The sequence below is a fragment of the Nylanderia fulva genome, unplaced genomic scaffold (genome assembly GCF_048542155.1).
Source record: "Nylanderia fulva isolate GAGA-0341 unplaced genomic scaffold, ASM4854215v1 Scaffold42, whole genome shotgun sequence".
Lineage (NCBI taxonomy): Eukaryota > Metazoa > Arthropoda > Insecta > Hymenoptera > Formicidae > Nylanderia > Nylanderia fulva.
This window is the reverse complement of record NW_028190499.1, coordinates 1,315,417-1,334,901: the sequence shown is the minus strand read 5'-3', so window position 1 is coordinate 1,334,901 and position 19,485 is coordinate 1,315,417. Positions and strand designations below refer to the sequence as shown.

Genomic DNA, 19,485 nt, shown 5'->3' with positions numbered 1-19,485 from the left:
TTTAATGTAAAAATTAAGAAAAAAATATGTTAATTTTAGATTTTATCATCTCCACTTATATTATAAAATAGAAAATCAACATTTTTTTTCTGTAAATTTTAACAGAAATCTTGTCACTAATAAACCAGAACATATTTATTGTGTAAAATTAAAAACAGATCCACATTGTGTTATTTTGACATTTTCTTCAGTTGTTTTAATAATTCAACATTTAAGTTCAATTACCAAAACAGTAATATATTAAATCAACACATAAATGCGTTAGATATTTGACACAAAACTTTTCACGGGGACCGTTTTTAACAAAAAAAAAAAAAAACACAAGTCTGTCTACTGTGTAACAATTTATCTTAAGAGGAAAGAGAAAACTGTTAAATATAACATTGAACCTTTCACATAATCGTTTAAGAGGTTCAAATCACAGCTGTATTCATCGAGACGAGCGTTCGCTGAATACGAGTGTCGGGAGAACGAGGGTCGAAACAGGATACGGTTCCCCGACACAGGACGCTACGTTCCCTTATTCCGTGACCATACTCGCAAATATCGAAGGAGCAGCGAAATGTCGAGTCGGAGCGGCGCGTTAACGCGAAGGAGGGACGGTTCGCTTTCTGGAAAGCGGGGCCTGGGCACCTGTCCCTCAGGGTCTGTCAACTTGAATGAGAAGCCGTATCTTTACGTCATATTCAAAGCATGAGCACCTCTATCATTGCTAAACAGATATATACTCTATACACGTGTATCTATTCGAGCGTTGCCCCAAGCAAAAAACCGTCGCTGTCATTCGCGTTCGACTTGTCAAGGAAGAAAGAAGAAGAATATATCGATCGTATAAACTTAAAAAAAATTAATTAATTAATTTAAGAAAAAAGACCGTAATACATACGAAAATTTTTTATCAAATATTCCCGAATTATTTGAGAAACTGAGTCGATCTCGGCGAAGGGGTCGATATTTTCGAGACGGGTAGTAAGAGGCTGCGAAAGACGAGAGGCAGCGCAGCAATGTCTGACAGAAAGAGGGGAACGGAAAAGGGGGGCAATATATAAGCGGCTGGGTACAGGATCGAATTCGCCGAAACGTCCTCGCGATAACGCGGATATTTTCCTAATAACGATGTGACAGCTCGATATGTCAAAAAACGTGCCTCGGCGTGGCGTCGCGGCGCGTCACTTCGGAGCGACCTGTTGCTCCGATAAACGTGGAGAGCGCTTGCGCAATATTCGCAATATAAATTGTCACTTGTAACTATAATTATAAACAAAGGGCTCTTCCGTTACTCACCGGATACCGCAGGTACGCAGACGGACGCCAGCAGCACGACGGTGAACGCGTAATCCAATCTTCGCCTGGGCAGCGACATGATGTTGCCGATGGAATGAAATCAATTTTGCTCGCCGATAATTTTTTTTTTTTTTTTTACGCACACACACTCATCGGGGGTACGCGGGGGGAGAACCGGGGGGGTGCACACTCGCGGGGAAAAATCGAATTGGGGGATGGGGGGAGAATCGGCACTGACCGGGCACACTTGTCCGAGAAGACGATGGGAGAGAGATGGAAAGAGAACGGCGATATTTATTATTATTATCCGCGTCTCTCCTGAAACGTCACTTGACCGTCGTCGAGCGCATCGTATACGCGAGATACGTCACCACGTCGCCGTCGGGGGTCCCAGGGTGCGTACACGCTCGGAAAAAATGCATACGGCACGCCGACGTTCGTTAACACACGACACGCGACCGCGTCCGAAACACTTCTGGGAACCCTATTGTTCGCTTCACGCGCTGAAAGTAGTTCCCTTCGTGCGCGCGCACACCTGGCGCCGAGCAGCTGGTATCACTGCGCCGACGCGGAATGGCCGATCCGCGCCGGCCAATCGCGGCGCGAGTTACAGCAGAAACGCCGACCGCAGAACGCTCGCGCGCTTTCATCCCTCGCTTCCGCGCGGCGCGGCGTGCTGCGTGAAGTTATTCGAAACACGGGGGAATCGGCGGGATATGATACAATTTTTGAATTTAATTACAATGAAATAAATCCAGGGTTGGTTGGTTAATGATTTTTTTTTAAATAAGTTAAGTTAGTTGCTTATACAATTAATTTAAAAGCTGCGTGAACGAAAAATTAATTCAGTTGAAGTTAAGATTTAATTAAGTGAAGTTAATTTGTAAAAATATGATTTATATTAAAGAATTTTGTTTGTTAATTTTTTTAATATTTATAATAACTAAGAAAGTTTGATTTTTATATAGAAATATATTTTTTGGGCATTACAATTGATAACAAATGAACATAAAAATTATTAATACTTTAATTTTTCAATTTCATTGAAATGAAATCAATCCAGGGTTGGTTGGTTAATGATTTTTTTTAAATAAGTTAAGTTAGTTGCTTATACAATTAATTTAAAAGTTGCGTGAACGAAAAATTAATTCAGTTGAAGTTAAGATTTAATTAAGTGAAGTTAATTTGTAAAAATATGATTTATATTAAAGAATTTTGTTTGTTAATTTTTTAAATATTTATAATAACTAAGAAAGTTTGATTTTTATATAGAAATATATTTTTTGGTCATTACAATTGACGACAAATAAACATAAAAATTATTAATACTTTAATTTTTCAATTTCATTGAAATAAAATCAATCCAGGGTTGGTTGGTTAATGATTTTTTTTAAATAAGTTAAGTTAGTTGCTTATACAATTAATTTAAAAATTGCGTGAACGAAAAATTAATTCAGTTGAAGTTAAGATTAAATTAAGTGAAGTTAATTTGTAAAAATATGATTTATATTAAAGAATTTTGTTTGTTAATTTTTTTAATATTTATAATAACTAAGAAAGTTTGATTTTTATATAGAAATATATTTTTTGGTCATTACAATTGACGACAAATGAACATAAAAATTATTAATACTTTAATTTTTCAATTTCATTGAAATGAAATCAATCCAGGGTTGGTTGGTTAATGATTTTTTTTAAATAAGTTAAGTTAGTTGCTTATACAATTAATTTAAAAGTTGCGTGAACGAAAAATTAATTCAGTTGAAGTTAAGATTTAATTAAGTGAAGTTAATTTGTAAAAATATGATTTATATTAAAGAATTTTGTTTGTTAATTTTTTAAATATTTATAATAACTAAGAAAGTTTGATTTTTATATAGAAATATATTTTTTGGTCATTACAATTGACGACAAATAAACATAAAAATTATTAATACTTTAATTTTTCAATTTCATTGAAATAAAATCAATCCAGGGTTGGTTGGTTAATGATTTTTTTTAAATAAGTTAAGTTAGTTGCTTATACAATTAATTTAAAAATTGCGTGAACGAAAAATTAATTCAGTTGAAGTTAAGATTAAATTAAGTGAAGTTAATTTGTAAAAATATGATTTATATTAAAGAATTTTGTTTGTTAATTTTTTTAATATTTATAATAACTAAGAAAGTTTGATTTTTATATAGAAATATATTTTTTGGTCATTACAATTGACGACAAATGAACATAAAAATTATTAATACTTTAATTTTTCAATTTCATTGAAATAAAATCAATCCAGGGTTGGTTGGTTAATGATTTTTTTTAAATAAGTTAAGTTAGTTGCTTATACAATTAATTTAAAAGTTGCGTGAACGAAAAATTAATTCAGTTGAAGTTAAGATTAAATTAAGTGAAGTTAATTTGTAAAAATATGATTTATATTAAAGAATTTTGTTTGTTAATTCTTTTAATATTTATAATAACTAAGAAAATTTGATTTTTATATAGAAATATATTTTTTGGTCATTACAATTGATGACAAATGAAGATAAAAATTAATAATACTTTAATTTAAAAATAATACGTTTATAACTTATAAAAAAACAAAAATTGATTAATACATTTTAAATTAACTAAGCTAACTTAAAAGTTATTAACTTTTTAACTTTTTTTTAGCTTTTAACTAATTAACTAGTTATTATTCAACCCTGAATAAATCACATTAATAAAAATATGTGTATATACAATTATTAATCGTTTTTTATTTATTTTATTTTTAATAATTTTATACTTAATAATTTATTTAATTTTGTATTTAAATGAAATTGAATATATCTATATAAATATTTGATATAATTAATAAGTCAATTGAAATAAAATGCATTAAAAATTGTTTAAATAGCAATAAGTAGAAATTAAGAAAATATGAAATTAACAGATTAAACTATAAATTGTCTACAGGACAATTTATATATAAAAATAGCTGAACCGGAATAATGAATGCTTATCCTTAATGTTAATGATGAATCTCATTATATCTTACGTGAGAAATATTTTTGATTAATGTCTGATGCTTTTTTACTGCCTTAATCGCGTGCGAACAGTCAGCCTTAATTAAATCGTGAACGAAAATATTCTGAATTTTTAGGATTAGTTTGTTATGCTTGTCGTACTAAAAAATTCTAAAAAAATGAGAATCTGGGAAGCAACGCACTAACTTAAAACACAGAAATATTCCTGTCTTTAGAATTTCTTTTTTTTATAAATAATTCTCTTTGTATAATACTCCGATTTTGCCGCAACTTTACAATATTGTGTATTTTGGTGCATAAAACAAATGTGTAAATTAAAATTGTCGCTCTCAAATAAAAAAAAAATAAGTTTTGTTCCCCTCCTCCCTCTCGTAGAAGTGCCAGATTGTAATTTACAGATTTGTGTTTTACACACAAAATATACACAATATTATAAACGTGCTATATTGAGTTTATCTTACACATTCACATCCGATCAATTAATATATTTTTCCACCGCTTTAAAATAAATAATAAAATTCAACTGATATTTCGACTCACTATTTTTCTTATCTTATCTCGATGACGTACTCCGGATTCCTCGCTGGCAGCATTTTTTCTATAAAAAACAAATAAAGAATTACTAAATAAATAAGAATTATCAGTATAATAACATAAATAATAAATAAATTATATACCACAATAATTAATAGCATTAATAAATAATAATTAATTAATAAATAAGAATTATTAAATAAAAATTAATTAATAAATAAAATCAAACAAAACTAATTAATAAATAAAATAAATAATAAATAAATTCTTTACCATAATCCTTGTTCCGTCATTGCCCAATGCCACCCTGAGCCTCCTCTTCAAAGAAGAAACACTTGCACTCGCGTCACTTTTTTCGTTCGCGACGTACGGCGACGCCCGGATTTAGCTGTCACATTTTCGACGCGTTTTGACAAAATTCGAGAATCGCGGGAGCTTATTCGCGCGCGAACCGATGCTCCATTTTGGCGTCGCCGTATTTTTCAAGGCTCACTCATTAACGAACGACGACGCACTTGGGATCGAGTCGCTGATATTAATTCGCGATTTTCGAGTATTTTCCGAACTCTGCGATCTACACTCGCGATTCGTCGCGTATTTCGACAATACACGATTAATATATGTAATACACGATTAATATAATGTTAAAGAGGAACGTACGATATCGAAAGATAATATGGCGGCGCGACCAAATAGTTGACCTTTAAGAATTTCGCCATAATTTACGTACGACGAGTTTTTGCGATTTCTGCGATTGCGATTAGTGTCAGGACACGCGGCGCCACCGAATTTATGCGATAATTAACGGCGGGACGATGTTAATTATTCTTCACACACGTATTTTTACGGAGCCGAGCTAAACGCGCGAAACCTTGATTGAGAAGAAGTAGAAGGTGCACCAGAGGGCAGCAGCATGCCAGAATGTATTCGAAAATGTTCCCTTAGAGTACAACACGCGGATTGACCAATCAGGAGAGATCCTCGGGCTCCGATTGGTCGGCGCAGAATTTGTCCACCAACCAGACATCGAGGATTTTTCGGCCAAGTTGGATGAAATTGAAGATTTATATATAATTTTTTTAATCGGAATAGAAATGAAGAAAATACGAAATTGACAGATAAAACTTAGAAATTGTCTACAGGACAATTTATAAGTTTGATCTGTCAATTTCCTATTTACATTATGTCTCCATCAAAAATTAGCCGATTGCTAAACCGGGACAATGAATTATATGACGAATCTCATTATATCTCATGAGAATATGAAAAACGTTTTTGATTAATATCTAATGCTTTTTTTCTACGATATTACTTTAATCACGTGCGAACAGTCAGCCTTAATTAGACCGCGAGTAAAGAGAATTCTGAATTTTTTATTAGTCTCAGTTATATTCTTCTGTACGAGAATTCACAACAAATAGAAAAATAAGAATCTGGAAAACAATGCACTAATTTAAAAAAAAATTTCTCTAACTTTACAATTTCTTTTTTTCTATTAATACATTTCTCTTTGTAATACTCATTAAAAATATAAACCTCTGTATGTAGAACTTTTTTATATAAATTTAACTATAAATTTTTTTTTTTTTTTTGCAAAGTTGATGTAATTTATAATTATAATGTAAATTTGCATGTAATATATAAATAACAAATAATGCACTAAGAAACTGAACACTTATATATATACATATTTATCAAAATGTTAATTTATAAAAAAACTACACATATGTAAATGTAGACCGCTACTTTAAGAACATATTATATTAATCGAAATGTACAAAAAAGTTTATAAATATATGTGTCCAGAAATGATATTTTAATTGGCTCTTTTATTCTACAAGACAAAAGTTTGTATACAATTTTTAAAATATTAATTTACTCTTTTTCCTTGACAATGAATTATTTTGAGATAAAGATTATTTGCAATATATTTAGTTTCATTGTTAAAGAAATAAAATAATATTTTTTTAAATATATATTTATATGTTTAATGAACTTTTTCATATGTGCTTATATAAAATAAAATACAATTTTAAAGTAGCAGTCGACATTTTTGTTACATTCTGTATATATAATTCTTATGTGTTCAATCCATATCAAAGATCGCTCATTAGCGATCTTAAACATAAACATAAGCTATTAAGATATAGTATATAACACACATCAATTTATGAATTTTAATCGTATCGACAGCATCTGGTATTATAATAATATCGATATAATGCTGTAAAAAGCAGTTTATAGCGCTTTGGGCATCGATATTCATCGAGTCGCGCACCGAGAGAAGCGTAGCGCGTTGGTCATTAATTAAGGCTGGCTAGGCTTGATTGCGTGTAATGCGAAATTCATCGCGGCTTCGTAGACTTAACTACCAAGCGGCTTAACGAATACAAATGCGGAATTATAATTCGGTGAACCCGGTCTCAGGAGACTGTTCCGAGGAGAGGTGATGGACCTTTTTATGAATCGCCTTCTAGTCCTTTGTACCCGCAGCACGCGAGATGCACGCACCCGGCTTCCTATTAGCCTTATTAATGGTGCCATTAACTTTGCCATCGAACTGTAAACATCTGGCACTCGGTGACGATAATGCAACTGTCTTGCGGACCATAATAGCTGTTGATGTCCAACTGAGGAGATTCTGAAAATGAAATAAATCAATATATTGAAATAACAATAACTATTAGAATACTATATCTAAAATTTCTTTATCGTAATAATGCAATATGAATTATAGAGAAATCATTTTCACATATTTTTATATTTTCCATTTTTTTTATATACTGTATGTAATTTTAGCGAATATATGAATTTGAATCTAATTATCTATCAATATTTAATAATATTCATGTCTATACATATGTATATATTTATGATTATTCTATATAGTATAGATTCTGTTTAAAAATTATTATAGAAGTATATTAAAGCTTTGATAATTTGAGGTATTTGTACTGCAATATACTCAGAGAAAAATATTCTTTATCGTAATAATGTACAATATGAATTATACAGAAATCATGAGTACATGTAATATAACATATATCGTTATACCTCATATAAAAAAACCATAACATTAAATAAATATTTAATTCATAAAATTCTTTCTTTTTTTATTAAACTGTATTATAGATAAGTATGCTGCATATATACTACTCTGTTAATCTTATTTATACGATATACGACATGAAAACCAGAATCGTGTCGTCCTGACGACGATGAGCATTATTAGGTCGATATAATATATTTTGCACGTGGACACCCTTTTACATTCGCGAAAACATGTCCGAACCTTTAGCATCCGTCGCCGAGAACAAGCTAAATGAGCTTAATAAAAATATCATCGAGATCAAGAAGAAAATCCAGTTGTCAGGTAACAATTCGAAACATTCCTCGCTTATCTACATCGCCCCTGACAGTCCACGAATCAACACTGCAAGATTACAACAAAGCTACAAAATAAAATCTTATAGTTACACAGGATGTATATATCTCCCTCTTCTACAGTATTTTTTGTTAATGATAAATACGTTTAATTAAAGTTTATTTTTTTCATAATTTTTTCAAATTTCAAAACAAAGGAACTCTGAACTCTACAGTTTTTAAACAAGTAAAAATTGAAAATAATAAACTAAGAGCTAACTTCTTATTTAATTTTCAATACTCATTGTTAGTTTTAAAAAAGGAAATAAATATGTAAATCGTGATCTTTAATTTAATAGTTAATTTAAAATAAACTTTAATCAAAGTTTTATGTTATAGAGATATATTAATATTATATAATGTTTAAAATTGAAGTTATGCAACTGCAAATTGATTTAAAATTATTTTAAAAGTTTGTCATGAAAATTGGAGGTACGTTGTGACGTAGCATAAATGAGACACCATATAATTTAATATTCAGATATTTGTTACACATCATGGAGCAAGGCGTGCCAAAAAGAGACAGCTCACTGACATTTGGGAGACAGAATCATGATTGTACAATGATAAATATGAACGAGTCAAACTGGAAGAACCAGTATTTGAAGCGACACATAATCTTTCTTATATATAAAAATAACGGCGAAAAAGTAAAATGAAAAGAGGGCAAAATCTAGTAGGGTCAGGTTGATTAGGCTACGTGTTGTAAGATAAAATGGAATGTTTGCATCTTCATTGCATAATTATATATACAAATTTTAGTCGACGAAAACGCGAAAAATATGCAACAATTGTTCTAATTTCACATATAAATAAAGTGAATTTTTAACATAAAATGCTTATTTTTAACATACAAGCTTAATTAATAAGAAAATAGTAAAATAATTATTTTATCATTTTGTTTACTAATTATACATTCCAATTTTGTATATATATATATATATATATATATATATATATATATTCCATCTTATTATATTTATATGACTTTACATACATATATTTATATGTATATTATGTAATTATCTTATAATTATAATCTTAATTTCATCAAGTAACATTGTTTAACTAATTAATTTTTAATTAAATCAATTATCTAATGTTATAACATGTGTGTGATTAAATAAAACTTCTGTCATAAATAAAATCCTTCTGAGTCTTTTCTAACATATATGTTTACGCATTAATAAACCAACGCATAAAAGTAGCTTCAATAACGACAAGTATTGAATAGATTTACTTTTAAAGATCTCATACCATCGAGGGAAGTCAAGATACCTGAATAGATTTACCTATGTTGTGTACCTAGTACCTGATTCGTTGAACCCGATTAGTCATTATGGCCCAACTTATACGACTAATAGAACTTTAAAAAGCAACAATAGGTGATCAGATTTTATGATTCTTCTACGATGAAATACGAATTTTTCGTGAAAGAAAGTATTACCTAATCTCTACCTGAGCGATTGCCATGATCTGTTCTTTCTATTCATTTGAAATCATTCAAGAAGACAACGATAAAAACAAATCTATTAGTTTACTATTTTTTGATCGAATTTGCAAAAAATTGTGTTTACAAAAAATCACAATTTTGCACATCATATTTCACTGCATACATGTAAATATATGTATGTAAAATGTAATATATTCAGTTGTATAAAATGGATATATACAGTAATGTATAATTATAAAAAAATATTATATTTGGCCTAAATTCATTTACTAAATAAAAGTTTTAGACACATCTTTGCACAATGTTTTGCAAATTTGATCAAAAAGTAATAAACATGATCATAATATTTTTTCTTGTTCTCAGAGGGCCAAAGAAAAGCTAACTTTGAAGAATACGATGTAAAGAAACGGGAGAATGCTGAAAAAATTATTAATCTCAAGAAAAAAATCAAAGAACTCTACGTGAAATATGCGAGAGCGAAAAATGTAAGATAGATTACAAGATAAAATCAAATAACCAGATATATTACATCAGCACAAACTAATGTTAACTTTTTCAGAATAAAGAAGCGATGGAACAGGCAGCTCTGCTGAGCCGTGATTCTATAGCTTGCATAAAGAAAGACAGTTTAGATGAGATTATTGCTACAGCATGCGAGAATAATATGCGTCTAAGAAAAAAGCTAGATTTAACTAAGTACGAAAAAGAAAAGGTAAGAATTTGATCTCAAGAAGAAAAAAATTCTAAATATCGTCGCGAGCGGAAATGATTATTTTAAATGTCTCAACATCTGTATTCTATTAGCAACAACACACCTTAAATGTTTTACAAACAGAAAGCAAGGAATTGATGCATAGACGAAGTCATTGTGTGTTGAAGAAAAAGTCTGAAAATTCGATGAAAAGGGTAAGTTAATTCAAAGTTTCGAAATATAAGTACTTGTAATAAATAATAAATAACTCTTGTAAATGCAATATCTGTTTGTGCAGAAAATCGAGAGTTTGGAAGTTCGATTGGAGCACATTCGAATGATGCAAATTAAAGCGAATATCTCGCGTATGAAATTTCGTTCTGTTTCCTCAGAGTTAAAAGAGAAATCGGTCTTTTACGCCTCATCTTTAAAAGACCTAGAAGACGGTATAAAACAGCAAGAGCACGAGATCAAACGTTTACAGGCAAGGTCATAAGGAGAGTAATGTCGAGATGAGAGTAGTAGAAACGCTTTGGTGTTCCGTTTAAATATCATCATTGATTTCAGGGAGTGAAGGAAGAAGCTATTGAATTAAGAGATAGCACTCAAGAAACCCTGGTGAAGGAAGAAATCGAGGAGACAAACTCTAGCAAAAAACGCGATTTCATCATCAAAGAATACAGGTGCTATATCATTATTACACACACACACACAATTGCATTCCCTAATGATTCTATTAATGATATGCCTTTATTGATAATGTAGCTCTTACAATTTCTTTCTGTTTTAACAATCTGCCATTTGGTTAATAGCTTTTTGTCATTACCTTTCTTTCATTTCACTGTTATATAGTTTAAATAATGAAATGTAATTTAATGCTGAAAATGTTTGCTTTGTCAGACAGCGGGTGTCAGAGAGAAAGATGGAATTGGAACGTTTGGAACGAATGATATTTCATACTCGTCCCCGGGATGATTTCGAAACACGTGGGAAAAATCGTATACAGGTACAAGAAGACATTATCAAGGACGAGCTGGCGCGGCTGGAGGAAACGTTCGCCAAACTGCGGAATGCTACCGGAGTGTCCAGGTCAGAGGAAGTTCTGAACCGGTTTCTGGGTCAGCAGGCGACCAAGGAGAGTCTACAGAAAATGCGAGCGGCAACGGAGCAGGAGAAGGTGATGCTTGAAAAGAAGAGGCAGGAACTCAGCACCGAGATAGAAACGAGAAAATTTTCGGAAACGAAAAGCGCCGAACAGTGAGTTCAGCTTAGAGCAACGAAAATAAAATTAAAGTCACGTTGAATCAAGAGTTTACAATTTACTAACAATTTATTTTAGATTTCAGTTAAAGATACGTTTTTTAACAAATCTATTTCTGATTCACATTTTATAATTAGTATATAAAATCAATTTAAAAAAAAATAAACCACTATAATACTATAACGCTTCAATTTACAATACATTAAATATTTTATAGAAATGCAGAGATAGTGGCAAAACTGAACTCGCAAATTGACGAACAACAATGTCGAAGAGAGAGAGCAGAAATTGCAAGTCGACGAGTGCGGGAACTCCTCAACGATGTAACTAGTACGCTGTATAAATTGTATGAAAAATTTCAGGTGAGAATTATCAATTATAAGTTTATAAACGACAAAGTCTAGAACTAGTCTCATGACTTGAGAAGAATTTCTTAGAGAAAAAGACACTCATGAATTTACAATTCATAAAAAGTGAATTAAAAGCGGATCCAAAAATTAGGACATTCTTAATAAATTTGCAAATAAGTTAGAAAAAAATTTCTTAATAATAATTCATCTTTTATAATAAAATACTATTAAATGAAATAGATTGTAATTATAATTTTGTATATAATAATTTCTAAAATTGTAATAAAAGTCTTTTTCCGAATATTGCATAAAATTTTGAGCGTTTTTAACGTGATCTAATAAAATAAAATAAAAGTAATGACAACAAAAGTATTGACCAAATGGCAGATTGTTAAAATAAAAGGATCTTAATTAGCGCTTTTCCTTCTCTGTGATGTATTCGAAACATGTTGCTGCAAATTATCACATACGGAGGAATAAAGCCTCCGTAATGTCGGAATGGAAATATCATGTAAAAGCCTAATTGAATTAGTAAAATCACCTTTAATGGAACGTCTGCCACGTCGTGCAAACAACTTCGACTATTTCGTCGTTCCTAGAAGCTCAACATCCCTCCTCAGCATCACGTATCGTCGATGAATTTTCCTGAATAGCTCAAGTTTCTATAATTCTCACCTCGAGCGGCAACATCTTTCCGTGCATTAACACCTCGATATTCGATCGAAAATAAACACTTCCTCGAACCTGCAAAGGGAACCACGTGAAAAATCAGTATTGATTCTATCGGAAACAGGATACGTGAAATCTATTAATTTCTAAGAAAATTTCTTCGGAACCATTTGAACATGTTCGTGTTAACAATACCTCTTTAAACACTTTTATGGTGAAAATTCACATCTATTCAGAAACGGATCTAGTATTTACACATCAACGTATTTTAATTATCTTAATTCTAAAGACTAATTTCTTTCAAAAATATTTAGTTTCTTTTGCACAAGAAAGATTATTAATTTCAATTTTAAAAATATAAAAAATTTTTTTTTCTTTAGTCTATAAAATTTCAGATATTTTCTTTATTTGTTAGTGCTTTCATTAATTTTTCTATGCAATGTAAAAAAAAAGTATTACATTTAATTTTAAGTATATTTTAGAAGAATAAAAAAGTGTAATCATATATCAATTATTTCACAGAAATTAATATCTTGTAAGAATGTAATTATAAATTCAAGTTTTCTTTGTGTTTTCATTTTCCACTGTTATAACAGATTCTTTGAAATATAAGTATTAAAATTTATATATATATATAAATATATATATATATATATATATAAATATATATATATATATATATTAAAATCTGTAATAATACTTGTTTCTAGCATGCAACAGATACTCCTCTGCTTGAAAATATTAAAATGGATGATACCTTGGCGATTATCGAATTATTGAGCAAACATGGACTCGATGTTTTAAGCGCATCTGACAAATATCTTGAAACAATAGATGAAACGTTACTAGAGAAGGTCAGTTTTGAATTATATCCCAATGAATCAGTTTTAATTCCCATTGAACAAGTTCCTGAAATAAGATCATAAAAAATTATATATTTGCCTTAATTTAAAGGTAGAGTGACAAACAATTTAAAAAATGCTATTATAATTTTATAAAATTTTTTATATTTTACCTATACTTTATATTTTATATCTTATTATATTATTATACTCTTTAGAATGAAAAAAAGCAACAATTATTTTTATGCTATCTATTTGAATGCTTATAAGTTGTCCATTATTGTTATTAATATAGATTAATATTTTACGTTGAATGAGACAATCACTTATTTTTCTATTAATAACAATAATTTTTAGATAACTCTTTAAAACTAAGTAAATAAATTTCTAAACAGTTTGCTATTTTCTGTATAATTTTGCTATGTCCTCTGATAAGCAACTAATTAAATAAAATTCTCAAAGGTTGCTCTCTATTTTCTGCATAGTTTGCTATGTTCTCTGATTTATAAATAATTCATCATTGTTATATTGCTCAAAAAAGATTATTTGAACTTGTAGCTGTTTGTTTCGATAATTTATGGACGAACATTTTACAATGGATTCTTAAATTGACATGATCGACCATAAATAATCCCTTTGTCTTTTAGTTGGAAACAATGTCGGTGGCTACAACTTCGGCAGAAGGTAGAACAATGCGCGTAAATAGTGGCAGGCCATTGTTTCCACAATTTCCATCCTGCGCGATTCCGGCTGTTCCTCTTTCAGAAGACGAAGAAGAAGTCCCATCCCGAAACGTTTTAAAAAGACAAGCACAATTGCTCGTCGATACAAAGAGTCGTCGCAAAGGATTTGCTTTTAGAAGATGAATTGCTAGAATTGCACAAAAACGATTAAAATTAATAAATTTATTTCATATATATATATTCTAAAATAAAATATATATAACAAGATAAATGTACAAAATCCAAGATTTAATTTCTTTTTAATTTCGATTTTTTTACATTATTAATAACTATATCTATATATAGTTTATGTACAGAAAAAAAGATTATTTTTAAAAATTTGTATTTAAATTGCAATATTGTGTGTTGGTTAAAACTATGAAGTTGTAGTGATATTTAATTTATGATTCTATAAAATATTTTTTCTCTATTTACTTTGTATAACATATCAAGTTTGAAATAAATATAATAAATGTACAAGTACAGAATATGTTATAAATAAACCTAAGAATTGCAAATAAAATAATTATCTTAATATCAAATATAGTTAGTAATAACTTATTGTAACAGATATTTTATTATTTCTAAATTAATTTCTAATATGTATAAAACTAGAGAAATTAAATATAGAAGATTTTTGCAAAGCTCAAAACTTTAACAAAAAAATTAATATAATTATTTTACTATTCAGATATAAAATTGTGACAGAAACTGTTAAGTAAAACAAGTCAATTTATTAATTTATATATTAGATTTAAAAAATCTAAAAAGACAGTCTGTTAAAATTTTATCAAGAAAAAAATTGTTCAAAATAAACACTTGAAGAAATAAATAGACATTAATTGAAGATACATGTATATATATGCAGTAACCCTGAAAAATAATATATATATATATATATATATATATATATATATATATATATGAATTTTAAATTTTCAATGCAAAATAATATTACACATTTTATGATAAAATAATTCTGAAGATGTAACTGAAATCAGTCGCAAATTACTTTATTTGGTTAGAATATATATATATAAAATTTGTTACACAAATTCCGTGAACATATCTAACAAAATCAATACTTTACCTTCTGATTGCATTTTGAGCATTATTTTGATATGTGCATGTGCATGTAGAAATAAGTTTTCTATTATATCGAAAAGAAAAATAATAGTTCAGTTGGCTCAAAAAAGGCATTGTTCCGCCATCTTGTGAAGACAAGACATAACACCTGCATCAAAATGATGAAACATACAGTAACGCCACCTTACTTCCAGAAATGAAAAACATGCAACAGTCGATAAGATTGTTTGCACCACAGATTAATAGACAGGGGATCGATTGTCTATTTGTGTCGATTTTTCTCACTTTTCGCACATTCATTTCACGTGAAGAAATACACGCGATTGGCTATGAGCAAGATGAAAATACGATATCCCTAGATTCACGGGAGTACAAACCATAGTGAACATTCCGTAAAGCGTATATGCATGCATATATGTTTCAGTGACACAGATTAATAGACAGATCGCCAAAGGCCTGCCTAAAGAAGAGACCGCCATCTTCGTGCGATAGACTTTGCCCCTTACCGACACACTTTGCCCCTGGTTCGAGTCCGTGCTAAATTCGTAGACTTGAACCAAAAGACTTTGCCCCTGGTTCGAGTCCGTGCTAAATTTCGTAGACTCGACCAAAAGACTTTGCCCCTGGTGCAAGTCCAGGCTAAATTCGTTTGACATTACCAACAGACTTTGCCCCTGGTGCGAATCCAGGCTAATTGATCATGAGACCAATTTGAGAGATTTGGCCCCCGTTGTGTGTGTGTGTGTGTGTGTGTGTGTGTGAGAGAGAGAGAGAGAATATTTTACATATATGCATATATATATATAAAATTTATTAAATATAAAAAATATATTTTTTACACATAAAATGTTTTTTTATTGAAATAATCACGATTTTAAATGTGATATAACACAGTGTTCAAAAATTTTTTAATTAAATTTTTTAATTAAATTTTATTAAAGAAAATTACTTGAAATTTTTTACATTAAGAATTTAAAGGCTCCTTATTCTCTTGTAGAAATTTATCACTACGCCAATTAATCACTTATTTTGAGTATTTAAAATACTATAATATACAGTAATTTAAGTATTCGAAATAAAAGTGATTAATTACTCGAAATAAGTGATAAATTGGCGTTACTAATAATAAATTTCTATAAGGGTTGAAATAAAGTATAAGAGATAAATAGGCTATATGTGAGCCGTATGCGAAATGTGAGATGTAAGACGCATATTGAAATTTAATTTTTCGATATAACTTTCAAAAATGTACACGAGGTACAAAAAATTAGCTTGGACATTTGTAAGACTTAAAATTGGGATTAATTCTCAATTCTATTAATTAAATTTCGATATAACACACCTTACATCCGCGCACGGCTCACATATATATAGCCCATTTATTAGTGCAATTTTTAAGTTCCTTATTTTTCAAAGTTCACCTTTTTACGTTATCAAATATTTTTACGTTTTCAAGAATTTTATATTTTTACTTACCGCAGTTTCTTATCCAAATGTAAAATCTTTTATCGCAGTCTATAAAAAATTGAAACAATTTACAATTTTATGATATAATATTATTATTATATCATACTAACTGTTAATACATCATGTTAGTACATCATAATAACTGTTAATAAGTAGCAAAATTATCAAGAAGAACGATGATAGGTAAGCATACTACCAATTGTAGGGGATACATATTATAATTTGGACATGCGTTGATCGGTAATTTTTTATAAATCGCAGCGCCTACGGAACGGGTTAATTTCTCGCATATTAACGATGAAACTATCCGAGATCTGAACAAAATCAGGGATTATATCGAGGCGAACATTGTTGGACAGGACGGATTGAAACACGCGTTAATTACTCAAAAACTCTTGATTCTGAATAACTATAATTAAATTTCGATATTATGTGAATTGTAAGAATTTATATTTCAATAATTATACTGAAGAAGACCGCGTGCGGTCGAAACGTTTATAGAATGATTGTAATTTGCGTTAGTTTTAATATAATGACTGTAGTTTTATAATTTATACATGTAATAAATGGTAGTTGACTGAACATCTCGAATATTCAGCTCGATAAGTTGGCCTTATATTTATCACTTTGTTTTCAATATTATTATTATTACAATTTCTATATATATGCACATCTGTCAAATATCGTGATTTATTTCACATTATTATTATCTATTTTAATAAAAAAAAACAAAAACACTTGCAACAATCAAAAATAAACCGCCTGCCGCGAACGGAAAATGCCAAGAAAGCACGCAATTTCCGCGAATCTCGTAATTTTTTTGAAAAATCAACAATTTCAACGAAATTGTAAATTCTTCAAATCACTGCACAAGTATAATTCACAATAATAATTTTCAGTAACTACGATAAAAAATCGTATACTGAAAACCGCAAACGAAAGTGCAATAGGAGTAAGAGTAAAGTCTGTGATAAAATTAATTGGCAATAGAAAATTAATAATTTTCAAATAGAAAAATTTTGAAATTACCGAAGATTTACAAATAATAAAGTAAAAATATTAAATAATTTATGTTTTCGAATTTTGCTCGCGGAGAGGATCTTTAAAACAAGATTTTTAGAAGAGAGGACCTTTAAAATATAAACAGGCAAAAACGTTGGAAAAATTAAAGCGCGCGTTTAAACAGATAAACGCAATGAAATAAATACGCAATTGTTTTTACTTATCGCTGTAAGCTCACAAGCTTCTGACGTGCTATACACTTTTATATAATATATACAAGGTGTCCGGTAACTAACGGACCAATGATTAAGGGCGGATTCTCTGGCCAATTTGGAGACGATTTTTCCTTAGCAAAAATGTTGAGAAGTCAATAATTTTCGAGTTATAAGCGATTGAAAAAAATAGGTTTTTTGAAAACTAAACGTTTTGGAGTTAAAAGTCTAACATAATTACATTCTTCAGTTAATTTCAGGTAGAGTTTACTATAATAAAATTTTAATTTAAGGCTTAGTTATAAAGATACATAATGACAAAGATTGGAAAGTTGTAAAAAATGATGACCTTTTTCGACATTTTCGCTGAGGAAAAATCGTTCCCAAATTGACCAAAGAATCCATTTGTAATCATTGGTCTGTTAGTTACCGGACACCCTGTATATTGGACACGAGTTTCGTTTGTTTCAGATTCTCGAGAGTTGAAGTAGGAACATACGAGTATCATATATCGTTTGTGACTTGCCGAATGAAAGCAAGACAGAGAGCGAACGAGATGATGAGCTTAATAGCTCATAATGTTATAAATAAATAAATAAAAAATTATAACCTGACCTACTAGTTATTGAATCTTTTTTTAATAAAATGTTTCATTATTATTATCATCTAAGTCTAAGTCGTTTAATTACTTTTTAGTTTTTTAATAATTAATTTAATTTATTCTAGTCATTTTTATATGAGAAAAATAATATCACGTATACGTTTTATAATGAATTAATATATTTCGGGAATCGAATTATATATTCTTAATAATATAAAAGTGTTCAAAAATTATATTTGACTTTTAATTTTAATTATTTTATAGCAAAGAGTTCCGAAATCTCTTACACACATAATGGGGATTTTTTTCATCCATATAATTCGCAATTAAGTATATATGTTAATTATTAATTTTAATAAAATAAAAATTAAAATTAAAGGTCAAATATAATTTTTAAACACAAATATATTAAATTAATTATAAAACGTATACCCATGATAGTATTTTTCTCGTACAAAAATAATTAGAGTAAATTAAATTAATCATAAAAGATTAAAAATTAATTAAAGAATTTAAACTTATATTTTATATAATAATAATAAAACATTTTATTACGTCAAACCGTCGTGAAATAATTAAATAAAATTTGCTAGTTACGTCAAAGTTTTCTAAGCTTATAAAACATTTTATTAAAAAACAGATTCAATAAATATAAGTACATGTTATATATATACTTATATTTATTGAATCTGTTTTTTTTATAAAATGTTTTATTATTATCATATATAATATAAATTATTTAATTATTTTTTAATTTTTTTATGAGTAATTTAATTTGTTCTAGTTATTTTTGTACGAGAAAAATACTATCACGCGGGTATACGTTTTATAACGAATTAAATATATTTATGTTCAAAAATTATATTTGACCTTTAA

The 19,485-nt window shown here is 29.1% G+C and overlaps 2 protein-coding genes and 1 long non-coding RNA gene across 6 annotated transcripts in view; 1 reads left to right on the top strand and 2 right to left on the bottom strand.

The window, feature by feature from the left end:
- Window positions 1-1,740, bottom strand: part of N (neurogenic locus Notch protein) — a 358,480-nt gene extending 356,740 nt beyond the window's left edge. For both annotated transcript variants that reach the window (XR_014925512.1, XM_085486314.1), the window contains exon 1: window positions 1,285-1,740. Coding sequence is in view for 1 of the 2 variants with exons in the window: in XM_085486314.1 (XP_085342440.1) it covers window positions 1,285-1,363 (79 nt within the window). In the remaining variant the exon portion in view is untranslated. The remainder of the gene's footprint in view (window positions 1-1,284) is intronic.
- Window positions 1,741-6,842: 5,102 nt separating this feature from the next.
- LOC114936106 (uncharacterized) lies at window positions 6,843-15,829 on the bottom strand. 3 transcript variants are annotated; one of them, XR_003820654.2, is made up of 5 exons: window positions 15,332-15,828; window positions 14,107-14,389; window positions 13,435-13,586; window positions 12,550-12,752; window positions 6,843-7,471 (listed from the first exon to the last, which is right to left on the bottom strand). It is a non-coding gene; the product is annotated as an uncharacterized LOC114936106 (long non-coding RNA). The 3 variants fall into 3 exon arrangements; XR_003820656.2 differs by having other exon boundaries at window positions 14,142-14,389; XR_003820655.2 differs by lacking the exon at window positions 6,843-7,471 and adding an exon at window positions 8,085-8,263 and having other exon boundaries at window positions 15,332-15,829.
- LOC114936104 (Coiled-coil domain containing protein 151) lies at window positions 8,080-14,482 on the top strand. Its single transcript, XM_029309129.2, has 10 exons — window positions 8,080-8,203; window positions 10,070-10,191; window positions 10,266-10,418; window positions 10,511-10,612; window positions 10,696-10,881; window positions 10,965-11,080; window positions 11,298-11,654; window positions 11,876-12,020; window positions 13,388-13,531; window positions 14,167-14,482. The coding sequence occupies exons 1-10, from the start codon at window positions 8,113-8,115 to the stop codon at window positions 14,383-14,385; spliced, it is 1,635 nt and encodes a 544-aa protein (XP_029164962.2). The 5' UTR covers window positions 8,080-8,112; the 3' UTR covers window positions 14,386-14,482.
- Window positions 15,830-19,485: the final 3,656 nt, after the last annotated feature.

Coding starts and splice junctions, on each gene's coding strand:
- LOC114936104 (XM_029309129.2), top strand. CDS start 8,113: ATGTCCGAACCTTTAGCATCCGTCGCCGAGAACAAGCTAAATGAGCTT. Junction 10,419..10,510: donor CTAAGTACGAAAAAGAAAAG/GTAAGAATTTGA, acceptor GTATTCTATTAG/CAACAACACACCTTAAATGT. Junction 11,655..11,875: donor GAAACGAAAAGCGCCGAACA/GTGAGTTCAGCT, acceptor AATATTTTATAG/AAATGCAGAGATAGTGGCAA.